The 15,658-nt window shown below is 40.8% G+C and overlaps 2 protein-coding genes across 2 annotated transcripts; both read left to right on the forward strand.

The window, feature by feature from the left end:
* The first annotated feature begins 931 nt into the window (after positions 1-931).
* On the forward strand, positions 932-9,434 carry LOC308391842 (SANT and BTB domain regulator of class switch recombination-like). The gene is made up of 5 exons (XM_080874596.1): positions 932-1,017; positions 1,416-1,444; positions 7,472-7,545; positions 7,644-7,732; positions 9,303-9,434. The coding sequence occupies exons 3-5, from the start codon at positions 7,512-7,514 to the stop codon at positions 9,402-9,404; spliced, it is 225 nt and encodes a 74-aa protein (XP_080730722.1). The 5' UTR covers positions 932-1,017; positions 1,416-1,444; positions 7,472-7,511; the 3' UTR covers positions 9,405-9,434.
* A 4,925-nt stretch (positions 9,435-14,359) lies between these two features.
* LOC308388695 (gamma-interferon-inducible lysosomal thiol reductase-like) lies at positions 14,360-15,281 on the forward strand (the record flags this gene model as incomplete). The annotated part of the gene is made up of 1 exon (XM_080869550.1): positions 14,360-15,281. One exon carries the CDS (start codon positions 14,360-14,362, stop codon positions 15,134-15,136), a length of 777 nt encoding a protein of 258 aa, XP_080725676.1. The 3' UTR covers positions 15,137-15,281.
* Positions 15,282-15,658: the final 377 nt, after the last annotated feature.

Here is a 15,658-nt window from a genome sequence, read left to right on the forward strand (position 1 = left end):
TTGGCCAAGTTGGTGAAAACACTTTATTATCCTCTAATAGATTTTTTAAATGCTTGGTGATCATAGTACCCAAAACTAGCTGCATCAGGTAGTACTTCTGAGAGGATCAGAAGTCCCAGGTATACTGGTATTGTTGGTTGCAGCTGTAGGGGTGACTCTTTCTGAAGCCTCAAGCTGACTGTTTCCTCTCAGATGTAAAAGGCTGATGATTTACAAAACAGGCACTGTGTCGTTCAAATAGATGAGGCTCATCATAAAATAAGAGATACTTTACTCTCTGAGCATTGTTTCTAGTGTCCATTCATTCATTTAGTTTACTCTGGTCTTAATAAAGAGCTTAAGAAGAGATATTGTTAGAACTTAGAAATAGGAGGAGCAATTCAGACGTTAAGTTTTTAATACGTATCGCTGGACAGAAAAAAGTGACAAACCTATTCGTCTTCAAAACAGGTTTGACTGACAGGTTAAAAACTTTGAACACAAGATCCTGAAACTTTACATACATGGCTGTTACATACTGGGATGAGTAGCTTTTGATGTTGGCAGTGTGAGAGCTGAAAATCCCAAAGTCATCCTGTTTTCATCACTGACTGGTTTTAATCACGTGATGGCTTCATGTTACCATGTGCTCTGACTAATGATCGCATAATGTTATGCTTACTCATTTCCTTTAACCCGACAGTCCTGCAATCCTCTTGTCACCGAGCGCCTCTTTAAGTGATTAAAGCAAAATGAGGATACTTGACGAAACACGATCTAGTCATAGCACATCACCGCTATTCCACCCTCATCTCCACCACCTCATCTATTTTTAACATTTCATTGTCAGTCCTCACAGCTTAAGAATGAAAACTGAAGGCATATCTCTTTTCAGCCTGCAGATGGCGCTGCAGTCCTTCACTACATCTCATCCTGTTTTTCTGTTTTCCAGCTGCTAAGAAGGCTACAAAGGCTCACAGACCTTTGAAAAAACAGCTGTCCTCGCCAAACTTTCAACGCAAAGAAAAATCTGAGAAAGTGAGTCAGCAGTTTCATGAATATTTCACTGCGGCTCCTTAGTGGAGTCAAACACGGCAGAGTTCAACCCAAATATCTGACACATCTTATCTGTAACCTACAACAGGATGAATTGTTTTTAGCTGGGTCTTATAAATAACTGAAATGCCCTAAATATGGATACAGAACTGACTTTGTAGCATTTTGGTGCATATCTGATATTAGTAGACATCCTACAGGAAAAAGCTGGATTTATTATTGATACTCCACAATATCTTATTGTGTGTCCATAAAAAGATCTCACACACTGACTTACACTTCCTTTTAGATATTCTGTCATAATTGTTGCTTATCTTTTTTACTTCAATTTTACAACATTCATTATTTTGTCTTCAGAATGTGTTTTTTTCCTCCCTCCGTCACAGACCAGGGACAACACGCCTTTCACGTGAGTAGATCTACATGTTTATCCTACTTACAAATTTGCTAAGCAGTAGCTGTGCATTGAAGTTTAATTCTTTAAAATGTAGCTGGAGCTAATATAAGGGTTCAGCACTTTGTATTTTTCTGTATCTTTCTGAGTTAACTTCAATAATTACTTCCTCCAAACCATCAACGTGTCTTTTAGACCCCATTCCTACAAAACTGCTCAAAGAATTCCTGCCATTAATTAATTCTTCGATCTTAAATATGATCAACCTATCTCTAATAATCGGCTATGTACCACAGGCCTTCAAGCTGGCTGTAGTTAAACCTTTACTCAAAAAGCCATCTCTAGACCCAGCAGTCTTAGCTAATTATAGGCCAATCTCCAACCTTCTTTTCATATCAAAAATCCTTGAAAGAGTAGTTGTCAAACAGCTAACAGATCATCTGCAGAGGAATGGTTTATTTGAAGAGTTTCAGTCAGGTTTCAGAGCTCATCACAGCACAGAAACAGCTTTAGTGAAGGTTACAAATGATCTTCTTATGGCCTCTGACAGCGGACTCATCTCTGTGCTTGTCCTGCTAGACCTTAGTGCAGCATTCGATACTGTCGACCATAATATCCTATTAGAGCGATTAGAACATGCTGTAGGTATTACAGGTACTGCACTGCAGTGGTTTGTATCATATCTATCTAATAGACTACAATTTGTTCATGTAAATGGAGAGTCCTCTTCACACACTGAGGTTAATTATGGAGTTCCACAGGGTTCAGTGCTAGGACCAATTCTGTTTACATTATACATGCTTCCCTTAGGCAGTATCATTAGAAGACATAGCATACATTTTCACTGCTATGCTGATGACACCCAGTTCTATCTATCTATGAAGCCAGATAACACACACCAATTAGTTAAACTGCATGAATGTCTTAAAGACATAAAGACCTGGATGGCCACTAACTTTCTGCTTCTTAATTCAGATAAAACTGAGGTCATTGTACTCGGCTCTGAACATCTTAGAAATATGGTATCTAACCAGATTCGTACTCTGGATGGCATTACCTTGGCCTCCAGTAACGCTGTGAGGAACCTTGGAGTCATTTTTGACCAGGACATGTCCTTCAACACACATATTAAACAAATATATAAGACTGCGTTCTTCCATTTGCGCAACATCTCTAAAATTAGAAATATCCTGTCTCAGAGTGACGCTGAAAAACTAGTTCATACCTTTATTACTTCCAGGCTGGACTACTGTAATTCATTATTATCAGGATGTCCAAAAAACTCACTGAAAAGCCTTCAGCTAATCCAAAATGCTGCAGCAAGAGTCCTGACAGGGACTAGAAAGAGAGAGCATATTTCTCCTGTTTTGGCTTCCCTTCATTGGCTTCCTGTTAAATCCAGAATTGAATTCAAAATCCTGCTCCTCATATACAAGGTCTTAAATAATCAGGCCCCATCTTATCTTAATGACCTTGTAGTACCATATCACCCTATTAGAGCACTTCGCTCTCGCACTGCAGGCCTACTTGTTGTTCCTAGAGTATTTAAAAGTAGAATGGGAGGGAGAACCTTCAGTTTTCAGGCCCCTCTTCTGTGGAACCAGCTTCCAGTTTGGATTCAGGAGACAGACACTATCTCTACTTTCAAGATTAGGCTTAAAACTTTCCTTTTTGCTAAAGCATATAGTTAGGGCTGGACCAGGTGACCCTGAATCCTCCCTTAGTTATGCTGCAATAGACATAGGCTGCCGGAGGATTCCCATGATGCATTGAGTTTTTCCTTTCCAGTCACCTTTCTCACTCACTATGTATTAACAGACCTCTCTGCATTGAATCATATATGTTATTAACCTCTGTCTCTCTTCCACAGCATGTCTTTTATCCTGTCTTCCTTCTCTCACCCCAACCGGTCGCAGCAGATGGCCCCGCCCCTCCCTGAGCCTGGTTCTGCCAGAGGTTTCTTCCTGTTAAAAGGGAGTTTTTCCTTCCCACTGTCGCCAAAGTGCTTGCTCATAGGGGGTCATATGATTGTTGGGTTTTTCTCTGTATCTATGAAGCGCCTTGAGACGACTTTTGTTGTGATTTGGCGCTATATAAATAAAATTGAATAAAATTGAATTGAATTGAATTCATAGACTGTATAGAAAAGATGGATGAAGCCACCATGTTCTCAGTAACTTGTTGTTGAAGTCCTGTTGTGAGGGGTGTGTCATTGCCTTTACAGTCTTGGTGTTTTAAAACTGGCCGTGGCTCCGACTGAAACAGAATTCATGTTGCCACATCTGTGTTTGTTTGCATATTTGGCTAGAAGGAATGAAGCATTATGGGTATTCAAGCTATCCAGACTTCACTTCAATTAAAAATTTCTTTGTCTAGCATTACTCGGATCTTGTCTGTGGCAGAAGAGCCACAGAGAACGATAGTAGCCCATAGACCAGCTGGTGCCCTCTGGTGACGGTAAACAGTTATAACAGGTAAACCAGTCCTGGGTAGAAACCAGTGGATCCGCTGAGCTCAGCTTTTAGGGTTTGTCATTAGGTGGTAGTTAGGGCCATATCATACCGTTCACAGTAATACTGGTATAATGTTGGGCAACGATAAGAAAATGAAATATCGCGATAGAATATGGGTAAAACGCGCATGCGCAGTGCCTTTGTTTTCATACGCACATGGCGGAAAAAGCTTGGCGGTGACGGAGAATGAGAAGGGCGAAAGCGGATCGTTGAATGAAACGAATGAACCAGAATTGGTTTGTAAAAATTCTGCAACTTCAGTGTGGAACTGGTTTAGCTTTCGTCCGTCAGATACACAACAAAGCACTATTTTTGGTAGCGCATGCTAGCGGGCCGTCGTTATTATTGTGTTTTTTGGAAAATACGGCACACTTAAAATCAATCCTTTGATTTTTCTGAAAATCCACAGTGCCCCATTATAATCCTGTATGCCTTATGTATAAATTCTGGTTGTGTTTACTGACCTCGAAACGATTTTATCTAGTACACGGAGCTCAAAAATCTAATAAAGTTGTTGAGTTGTAAAGTATTTTGCCTAGTGTCAGTTATATCGTCAGTTATATTGTTATCGCAAATTTTCAAATGTATATCGTGATAAATATTTTTGGTCATATCGCCCTGCTCTAGTGGTAGTACTTGGTACCAGGTAATGTTTTTGTAGTTTCTTAGCTGAGTTTCCAAGTGATCCAAATCAATTTGAATACAGACATCAACAGATTGCATGCCACCGATTGGCCAGTCAGTGGCTTCAGACTCCTTCACAAAAATCAAAACTGACATTTTTGAAATCCGGCAGTGAGGGAAATAGCGACACAAAACCCACCTCCGACCTTCAGCCCAACCAGTCTGGTTTTAACATTAGAACTTTCTTTTTTGATAAGGCTTATGGTCAGGGCTGGATCAAGTGACCCAGAATCCTACCTTAGTTACCATGCAATAGGCTTAGGCTCTTGGGGTTTCCCACGATGCACTGTTTCTACTTTACTCACCTCTTTGCACTCTCTGTGTTTATACACCCCTCTGCATTTAATTCTTAGTTATTATCAATCTAAGCTGTCCTCCACAGTTTCTTTTCTCCTGCCTCATGCCCAGCCGGTGGTGGCAGATGGCCGCCCCTCCCTGAGCCTGGTTCTGCCGGAGGTTTCTTCCTGTTAAAAGGGAATTTTTTTCTTCCCACTGTCACCAGGTGCTTACTTGAAGGGGGTCATTTGATTGTTGGAGTTTTCTCTGTATTATTGTAGGAACTATGCCTTACAATATAAAGTGTCCTGAGGCCACTGTTGTTGGGACCTGGTACTATATAAATAAAGTTTAATTTTAAGTTGATATAGTGACTGTTCTGAGACACAGTCCCAGTCAGTAATCATTTTGCCATCTTTATGTGGAAGTTAGCAGGATCTGACTTTTGGTAGCAAGAATGTCAACAGCAACTAGTCAGAGGTGTGTTGCGGTGTTTTGTTTTGAAATGTTTCTCCTTCAGTCTGCGTTTGCGCCATGTTCACTGCATGTGGGAAGGCGCTCTGTGTCCTGATTGGTTTTCGTCACAGGCACAAGTTATTTTGACTTAGGAGTTCCAGGTAAGGTGTGGAGAATCAGGTCAGGACATTGTCCTTGGCTGCCTTTTCTCACACTTACAGTGGGGCAAAAAGGTATTTAGTCAGCCACCGATTGTGCAAGTTCCCCCACCTAAAATGATGACAGAGGTCAGTAATTTGCACCAGAGGTACACTTCAACTGTGAGAGACAGAATGTGAAAAAAAACAAAAACAAAAAAAACCCATGAATTCACATGGTAGGATTTGTAAAGAATTTATTCGTAAATCAGGGTGGAAAATAAGTATTTGGTCAATAACAAAAATACAACTCAATACTTTGTAACATAACCTTTGTTGGCAATAACAGAGGTCAAACGTTTACTATAGGTCTTTACCAGGTTTGCACACACAGTAGCTGGTATTTTGGCCCATTCCTCCATGCAGATCTTCTCGAGAGCAGTGATGTTTTGGGGCTGTCGCCGAGCAACACGGACTTTCAACTCCCGCCACAGATTTTCTATGGGGTTGAGGTCTGGAGACTGGCTAGGCCACTCCAGGACTTTCAAATGCTTCTTACGGAGCCACTCCTTTGTTGCCCGGGCGGTGTGTTTTGGATCATTGTCATGTTGGAAGACCCAGCCTCGTTTCATCTTCAAAGTTCTCACTGATGGAAGGAGGTTTTGGCTCAAAATCTCACGATACATGGCCCCATTCATTCTGTCCTTAACACGGATCAGTCGTCCTGTCCCCTCGGCAGAAAAACAGCCCCATAGCATGATGTTTCCACCCCCATGCTTCACAGTAGGTATGGTGTTCTTGGGATGCAACTCAGTATTCTTCTTCCTCCAAACACGACGAGTTGAGTTTATACCAAAAAGTTCTACTTTGGTTTCATCTGACCACATGACATTCTCCCAATCCTCTGCTGTATCATCCATGTGCTCTCTGGCAAACTTCAGACGGGCCTGGACATGCACTGGCTTCAGCAGCGGAACACGTCTGGCACTGCGGGATTTGATTCCCTGACCGTTGTAGTGTGTTACTGATGGTGACCTTTGTTACTTTGGTCCCAGCTCTCTGCAGGTCATTCACCAGGTCCCCCCGTGTGGTTCTGGGATCTTTGCTCACCGTTCTCATGATCATTTTGACCCCACGGGATGAGATCTTGCGTGAAGCCCCAGATCGAGGGAGATTATCAGTGGTCTTGTATGTCTTCCATTTTCTGATGATTGCTCCCACAGTTGATTTTTTTCACACCAAGCTGCTTGCCTATTGTAGATTCACTCTTCCCAGTCTGGTGCAGGTCTACAATACTTTTCCTGGTGTCCTTCGAAAGCTCTTTGGTCTTGGCCATGGCGGAGTTTGGAGTCTGAATGTTTGAGGCTGTGGACAGGTGTCTTTTATACAGATGACGAGTTCAAACAGGTGCCATTCATACAGGTAACGAGTGGGGGACAGAAAAGCTTCTTACAGAAGACGTTACAGGTCTGTGAGAGCCAGAGATTTTCCTTGTTTGAGGTGACCAAATACTTATTTGCCACCCTAATTTACGAATAAATTCTTTACAAATCCTACCATGTGGATTCATGGATTTTTTTTTCACATTCTGTCTCTCACAGTTGAAGTGTACCTCTGGTGCAAATTACTGACCTCTGTCATCATTTTAAGTGGGGGAACTTGCACAATCGGTGGCTGACTAAATACTTTTTTGCCCCACTGTAACTGGAGATAGTCCCCTTAAGCTGGGTACTCACCCTGGGAAATACTCTGTGGTTAAGGGGAAGCTGCTCCTTTTCAGTGCCTGTTTGTTCCAGGTGGGGCTGAAAGTGTACGGCACGAACCTGATATAACAACATATTCATACTCTGAATGAATTTCTCTGCTGTAAATCTGGATCAATAGCATTGATTTAAAAAAAACGTATAATCTATTTCTCGTGTTTGCTGTTTGAAGTTAACTGGTGCTCGCTCTGTTGGTGTTTGTGTGTGTTGTAGAGTAAGCGTCCAGAAGAGTAAGTGGGACAGCTCTCGCTCTATGCGCTACAACCAGGATGCTCAGCGAGAGGAAGGTAAAGGAGGACTCATTGATGCTTTTCTATTTTAAGCCACTGAGTCAGACTACGTTCTTTCAGTCTTGCATTAACCACTTTTTTTGCATGTTAACCAGACCAGCGCCGCATGGTGGAGATCATTGGCTACCTGACAAAGATGAGGTTTGGAGACCAGGAACAGAGTAAATCCAAGGATACTAAAGAGGTGGCTGTTTATTTACTGTACACCTAAAATGAGATTGATTGTCAGGGTGCAGGAAATGTGACTTTGACCAGGATTTATGGTCTTTCTTCACATCATGTGGTCAAGATTGGTGCTGAGCTGTCAGACCTGCTGTCCTTGTTTTTGCAGCTGCCTCATGTTGGATTGTTTTTCTTCCGGACTCTGTGTGTGTGTGTGTGTGTGTGTGTGTGTGTGTGTGTGTGTGTGTGTGTGTGTGTGTGTGTGTGTGTGTGTGTGTGTGTATGTGTAGATAGATAGAGTGATTTACATATATAAGTACATATCTATTCATTGTACCTGCATAGTCTATATTTCTTCTATTTTTGCAAAGCATTATTGCTGTTAGGTATGCTGCATGTGTTCATTTGTTCCTGCCTTGTGTACTCTGCTGCAGTAACAATTTGAATTTCCCAACTTATCTGAACTGTATCTAAACCCAGCTGATATCTGGCTAAATTTTCTGGTGAGCATCCAAATCACACTGGACTGAAGTTTACACTGTATAATGCCTGATTTCTTGTAAATATTTAACGAAATATATATTGATAAAATGCTTAACAGGCCACAGTGAACAATGGAAAATAAAATTTAAATTAATAAATTAATAACACTCAAAAATATCTTTTTTTAGAGATGTCTTAACCTGGTTATGCTGTACCATCCAGATGAAGTCGTGAGCCAAAGATCCTTTAAGTTTCATCTAATGAACTTACCTTTTCCTACATATGAGAAATGATCTGGTGTGAAGTAAATTGGGTTTGTATATATGTAGCCTCAGATGAGCATGAAACTTCATTTTTGACCTGCTTAATAGCAGTCTCAAATATTAAAGTCTATTAAATCAATTAACCAATGCAGAAGCTGAAATATGACACCAAAGGCCACTCTTAATACAGACAGAAGTCAGGTAGTCAAAAATCTCTTATTCTGCTTTTTGTATTCTGAACTTCTTGAGTGGACAGCCAACAATCCTACAAATAGACTAGAGGATGTGCCTGAAATGTTTGTTAAAACAAATAACTGGACCTTAGTTGTTAAGCTCAATGTTCTGACTGTTACATGGAGTCTTTCAGGTTGTTTTACGTTTACTATCACAAATGAATGTTTTTTCCCCTAATGAATATACATTTTAGGTCTAAAGTGTCTAAAATCTGCAGTTTTGGAATTTTTCATGTGGGATGACAAAATGAAAAAACAAAGAAAAAAAAACACTCCAAAAAAACAGGTGATACATGTGATGAAGGATTGACATAATTTGATTCATAAGACTTTATTTGATATTCACATATTCCCCTGCCACAGACAGAAGCATCAAAAATGTGCGCTGGGAGCGTCATGGCATGGATTTCTACAGCCAAGAAAATCTATATGTATGTGGCCAAGAACCTTAGTCCATGTAGGGTATCTTAGCACAGTTTACTTGTGTCAGCTAGTGGGAGGGCAGAGAGGGCAGCCTTTAAATTGTTTTATTGTAGAGTGACAGGAACTGCCTATGAGCTTCTAATCAGGCAGAAATATTGATGAACATGAGCTATTTATTTTTCCTTTCCAGGTGCAGTGTGATTCTTCCCAAAGATGGGCACATTTTGAATGTAAAAAATATAAGGAGAGCAACCGAGAATATAAATGCAAAAAATGTGAGGAAAACATGTAACAACTTCTAATAAAAACAGCTGTCTTTCCCCCTCCATTTCTCCTTGTATTCTGTGTCAACATTAGATGAATGTGTGCGGGAGGCATGTTTTTAAGTGTGATTTGGCCATCTGAACGTCCTACCTATAGATATGTACGATGGAGGCATAAACCATATCTCCTGTAGTTTACAAGCAGAAAGCTGATTGTTAGCTACTTACTTAAAGAATTAAATCTTTCTTCATGTTGCACTGACAGACCTTCTCCAGGATGGGAAAAATATGCTCTCTCTTTCAGAGGCAACATGGCTTTCTGATTTTGTGGAAACTTGTGGTCACTTTGAGAGGACTTTCTGTGTTGTCCATCTCCCTTTCCTGTCTGTGTGCAAGTAAACCAAGATAACAGAAAATTACCCACAGTCATTTTTGACCATTTTGTCCCAATCGGCCCATGAAAGAAATGAGGCTGGATGCAGCAAACAAATATTATTACTATCCAAAATTATTTTCCAAAATTATGTGGTGCGTGCTCTTAACCTTTAACCACAGGGATCATCCATAATCTCACAGCTGTGTACATGATTTAAATATTGCTAATCAAATTACAGTTGAACTTTGCACAAAAACATTTCGTAATTTTATATGTAAAAAGAAATGCAAAATACTTTTTTATTTGAAAAGTATTTGTCAGATGGAATCAGCAATATGGCATAGTGGGAAGCAATCACCAGAAAATAATTCAATTTCAAAGGCACATCTCACTGAAACAGTTAAATTTCGTGCATGTAAAATTAACACCGTGCATGCTTAAAATTTAAGGACACAAAACAGGCATCACACGTGGGTGTCTGCGTGGCAAGCACTGCAGCAGTTTAATGCTCTTGTGTGTAACTTTGCTTTCAAAGCTGAAATCAGTTTAATTTCTGACAGTATGGAAGGCAGAAAAAAACAAAGAGGAAGACTGGCAGTGTAATTACAACAAATGACTTCATAGAAATCCTCAAAAGTGGCAGATTCAGACAAACAAAAACATTCTCCACATTTTAGCAATTCAAGATAAACCGGATCAATTTTAAACATTAAATTTGTACTCTACATCAGGACATGCATGTCATCACCTTTCTGTGGTCCTTCTTTGCTGAAGAATTTAAAAGTATTATTCATTCTATAGCTAAATAAATATCTATTATTATCAAAAATTATTTGCTATTTGCTGACAATGACAAGTGATGGAGGATTTTTTTTTCCTAACCATTTCTTTAGGAAAAGAAGCAATCAAACACTTCAGTACAAACAAAACTGTATTACTGAAAAATTTGCACAAAATATCAAAATGGAATGGTAAACAGGCTGGCTCAAATGTGCTTTTCTACTCCGAGTGCTCTACATAACTTGCCTCATTCACACAAGCACTTTTTTTCTAACATTCACAGAAATTCATATTTCCATGGATTCATCAAAGAGCAGCTTGGGGTTAATATCTTGCCCAAGGATACAGGGAGTGCAGAATTATTAGGCAAATGAGTATTTTGTCCACATCATCCTCTTCATGCATGTTGCCTTACTCCAAGCTGTATAGGCTCGAAAGCCTACTACCAATTAAGCATATTAGGTGATGTGCATCTCTGTAATGAGAAGGGGTGTGGTCTAATGACATCAACACCCTGTATCAGGTGTGCATAATTATTAGGCAACGTCCTTTCCTTTGGCAAAATGGGTCAAAAGAAGGACTTGACAGGCTCAGAAAAGTCAAAAATAGTGAGATATCTTGCAGAGGGATGCAGCAGTCTCAAAATTGCAAAGCTTCTGAAGCGTGATCATCGAACAATCAAGCGTTTCATTCAAAATAGTCAACAGGGTCGCAAGAAGCGTGTGGAAAAACCAAGGCGCAAAATAACTGCCCATGAACTGAGAAAAGTCAAGCGTGCAGCTGCCAACATGCCACTTGCCACCAGTTTGGCCATATTTCAGAGTTGCAACATCACTGGAGTGCCCAAAAGCACAAGGTGTGCAATACTCAGAGACATGGCCAAGGTAAGAAAGGCTGAAAGACGACCACCACTGAACAAGACACACAAGCTGAAACGTCAAGACTGGGCCAAGAAATATCTCAAGACTGATTTTTCTAAGGTTTTATGGACTGATGAAATGAGAGTGAGTCTTGATGGGCCAGATGGATGGGCCCGTGGCTGGATTGGTAAAGGGCAGAGAGCTCCAGTCCGACTCAGACGCCAGCAAGGTGGAGGTGCAGTACTGGTTTGGGCTGGTATCATCAAAGATGAGCTTGTGGGGCCTTTTCGGGTTGAGGATGGAGTCAAGCTCAACTCCCAGTCCTACTGCCAGTTTCTGGAAGACACCTTCTTCAAGCAGTGGTACAGGAAGAAGTCTGCATCCTTCAAGAAAAACATGATTTTCATGCAGGACAATGCTCCATCACACGCATCCAAGTACTCCACAGCGTGGCTGGCAAGAAAGGGTATAAAAGAAGAAAAACTAATGACATGGCCACCTTGTTCACCTGATCTGAACCCCATTGAGAACCTGTGGTCCATCATCAAATGTGAGATTTACAAGGAGGGAAAACAGTACACCTCTCTGAACAGTGTCTGGGAGGCTGTGGTTGCTGCTGCACGCAATGTTGATGGTGAACAGATCAAAACACTGACAGAATCCATGGATGGCAGGCTTTTGAGTGTCCTTGCAAAGAAAGGTGGCTATATTGGTCGCTGATTTGTTTTTGTTTTGTTTTTGAATGTCAGAAATGTATATTTGTGAATGTGGAGATGTTATATTGGTTTCACTGGTAAAAATAAATAATTGAAATGGGTATATATTTGTTTTTTGTTAAGTTGCCTAATAATTATGCACAGTAATAGTCACCTGCACACACAGATATCCCCCTAAAATAGCTAAAACTAAAAACTACTTCCAAAAACATTCAGCTTTGATATTAATGAGTTTTTTGGGTTCATTGAGAACATGGTTGTTGTTCAATAATAAAATTATTCCTCAAAAATACAACTTGCCTAATAATTCTGCACTCCCTGTATGTGTAATGCAGACTAGAGTCGAACCCTCAGCCTTATAATTGGTAGATGCTAGCTGTGTTTCCATACAAAGCCCAGGTTGTAACTGATCTCAAAGGAGTGAAAGCTCAACCTAAATCATCAGTAGAAAAGCTGCTGACACACCCATATAACATAGAGAACCACAGCCTTCAATGAGTATGAAATGAGCACAGCTTTCAGCAACAATTGCCAACTGTGGCCACAAGATGGAGGCAATATAAAGGATGGAGGTGAACAGATGAGGAGCTGAAAGGAGAGATCAATTTACTTTGGTACATTTCAATTTATGTATATCTTTAGGTTTGTCTTGATGGAATGCCATTGCCTTGGTGGGTGGCTGTAGGTTCGGAGGTTATCTACCAATCGGAAGGTTGTTTGATCACTTGCTGCTCCGGTCTGAAGAAAGCAGAAAAAAGTGCTTGTATGAATGGGTGAATGAGGCAAGATGTAAGAGCGCTTTGAGTGCTCTGGTAGAATACCTCCGCTCTATTTATGATTCTAAAAAACTCACAATGAGGCATAAAAAAAAAGGCAAATGAAGAAGGTTGGTGTGCAAAGTATCTGGCAGAGTAGCATATAAAGGCTCAAGCAGCTTACATAGCATATGAGATTTTACTTATACAATCTGAGAGTTATCAGCTATAGATATATATAATGTCAAAAGTCTTCCATAACATTAGAAAAAAATGTGTCCAGGGGTTTGGAAGTATCTATGCAGTAATGCATACAGAAAATTTACTTAAAAATCAGAATGGTGTCAACTTCTTTAGGACTCCATTTCCACAGAGATGCAGGCAACTGCACACAGCAATAAGTGGGTTATCAAAATGATCCCTTACCTTTTACTACAATTTGGATTTGCATGTCACTGCTCTGTCCTTGGATTAGGAAAGGAGTCTCCTCCAAAATATAATCAAAAAAGATCCAGAGTCCTGTTTGCAGGGTTTTCTGTGGTAGTATTAAGGATTTTATGTCCATATGTTGAACTTACCAACCCAGAGAGTGTGTCTCAGGACAATTACTGAAGTTCATTTACCTTTTTTGGTGATCACAGTTTCAAGCAACCCTTGCTGTGTGGAGAAACTGATGGCGTGCATTGCTCAGGTGTAATTTTGGTCCATTCTTCCAGACAACCAGTATTCAAATCCTGAAGGTTCAGTTGGCCCCTTCTATAAACTCTGAGCTGTAGAGAGCACAAAAGGGGCCAACTCAGCAACAGAAGTGGTTGGTTTTGCATAGTGCTTTTAGCAGTTCTAGTACTTTTAATTCCTTTCTCTGAAACCAATTGAGACTTTCTTTGGCTGTGTGTTTTGAGATTGTTGTTCTACCATGATCTTTGCCACTTTCAAAAAAGCTTCCTGTGCATGCAAATGTCTAAAAATATTTGTGAATTTCTCTCTCTGTCAAAGCATCCAAATCATCCAGATCCACAAATAGAGGATGCGTTAAAGCGCCAGTGTAAAGCTGGGGCATGTGGGCTTCCACTTGCGTTACCTATACGAAAACAGAACTTTTAGTTTCAAAGGAAAAGCAGAGATTTGAAAATCTATAAACGCTCTACAATACTGAATACATGCTAACAAATGATTATGGGCATATGGCTTAAAAAAGGTACTGGGTAATGGTGTGGTAGTTTATCTGCTGGGGAAACCATAGACCAAGGGTTCCCAACTCCAGTCCTCAAGAGCTAATTTCCTGCAGCTTTTAGATGCAGCATTACTCCAACACAGCTGGATCAAATGGTTAAATTGCCTCTTCAGCATGTCATCAAGGTTGGGGTTAGAGAGATGAAGGAGCAACCTCGGGGAATTAGGTGGATGGTGAAATTCAGGTGACCTAACAGTGAAAGCAGATACCATTTAGAGATAGAAGTGAGAAAGAGAAACGTGGATTCCTTTGCAGATGCCAACATGAAGCGCTCGGGAATCCTGGCTGTGCTTTTGCTCGTCTGTACTGAACGGAGCGGTTTCAGGATGTGTCATCCCAAACCGGCCTGTCGCTACCCTCCCTCCCAGTGGTGTAGGTCCCTGGAAATAGCGATAGAATGCAGGGTGGAGAAACAGTGTATGGAGGTTAATGCTACCAGGTCAAACCAGGCTGTCCCTGGAGTATCTGTCACACTGTACTATGAGAGTCTGTGTCCAGACTGCAGAGAATTTATCACTCAGCAGCTTTTCCCCACCTGGACAATGCTGCAGGACATCATGGCTGTCACACTGGTGCCCTATGGGAATGCTAAGGAGCTTCGCTCAGCAAACTCTCCCTTCACTTGTCAGCACGGAGAGTCTGAATGCAGAGGAAACATGATCGAGGCCTGCATCCTCAATTTAACCGAACACTCTCTTGCATTTCACATCATCTACTGCATGGAGTCATCTGCAGATGTTCTGAGCGCTGCGCAGTCTTGTCTCCGGCTCTATGCTCCCTCTGTGCCCTGGTCCAGAGTTGACTCGTGTGTCAAAGGAGATCTGGGATACCAGCTGATGCGTGCCAACGCTCTTATGACCAGAGCCCTGAACCCTGCACACACACATGTGCCCTGGATAACCTTCAATGGGGAATACACAGAAGAGAATGAAGACAAAGCAATGTTGTCCCTTTTCCAACTGGTTTGTCATCTCTACAAGGGGGTGAAACCTCCAGCCTGCACTGGAGCTCCCGTCCGGCTTGACAGAAGCTTCTGCTGAACATGAAAAATAAAGTTATATGTCAGTCCTACAGGCAAACAGCCAAATGTGACACGTTAAATTAGCCATACTAATGATTAGTTTGTTTCAGTGTTGTCGTTAATACTATGAAAATGTAAGCATATAGAGTATTATAACTTTCTTGTTTAACAGAGCAGATAACTAAGTTGTCTCTTAATTCAAATATATTTTATAATAACAAATGCAGCCAAACACAGGATAAAAATTTCCATATAATTAATTGGCATTTTCCACTTAAAACACCCTGAACTCCCAAGACTCTTTTGGCTTAAAATGCGAAACAAAAATATATTTAATTTCTCTGACAAAAACATTGGAGTGGCAGGTGGATACATACTTGTGAAGTATACTTGATTTTTAGGCTCCAGAACATAAAATCAGACATCCTATGTTACAGTACTTTGTATCGACAGACACATCTGAAGAATAAATATCTCTATAGAAGTTTGCACGACACAGAGGCTGAAAGAACAAGACTGCATGGACGTGGGTGGAGGCGGT

The sequence above is a fragment of the Rhamphochromis sp. 'chilingali' genome (genome assembly GCF_963969265.1).
Source record: "Rhamphochromis sp. 'chilingali' genome assembly, chromosome: 2".
Classification (NCBI taxonomy): domain Eukaryota; kingdom Metazoa; phylum Chordata; class Actinopteri; order Cichliformes; family Cichlidae; genus Rhamphochromis; species Rhamphochromis sp. 'chilingali'.

Bases quoted from the DNA above. Each gene is read 5' to 3' on its own strand.
- LOC308391842 (XM_080874596.1), top strand. From the start codon at position 7,512: ATGCGCTACAACCAGGATGCTCAGCGAGAGGAAG. The intron at 7,546-7,643 runs GTAAAGGAGGAC...CATGTTAACCAG, and splicing joins GGATGCTCAGCGAGAGGAAG to ACCAGCGCCGCATGGTGGAG. The intron at 7,733-9,302 runs GTGGCTGTTTAT...TTTCCTTTCCAG, and splicing joins AATCCAAGGATACTAAAGAG to GTGCAGTGTGATTCTTCCCA.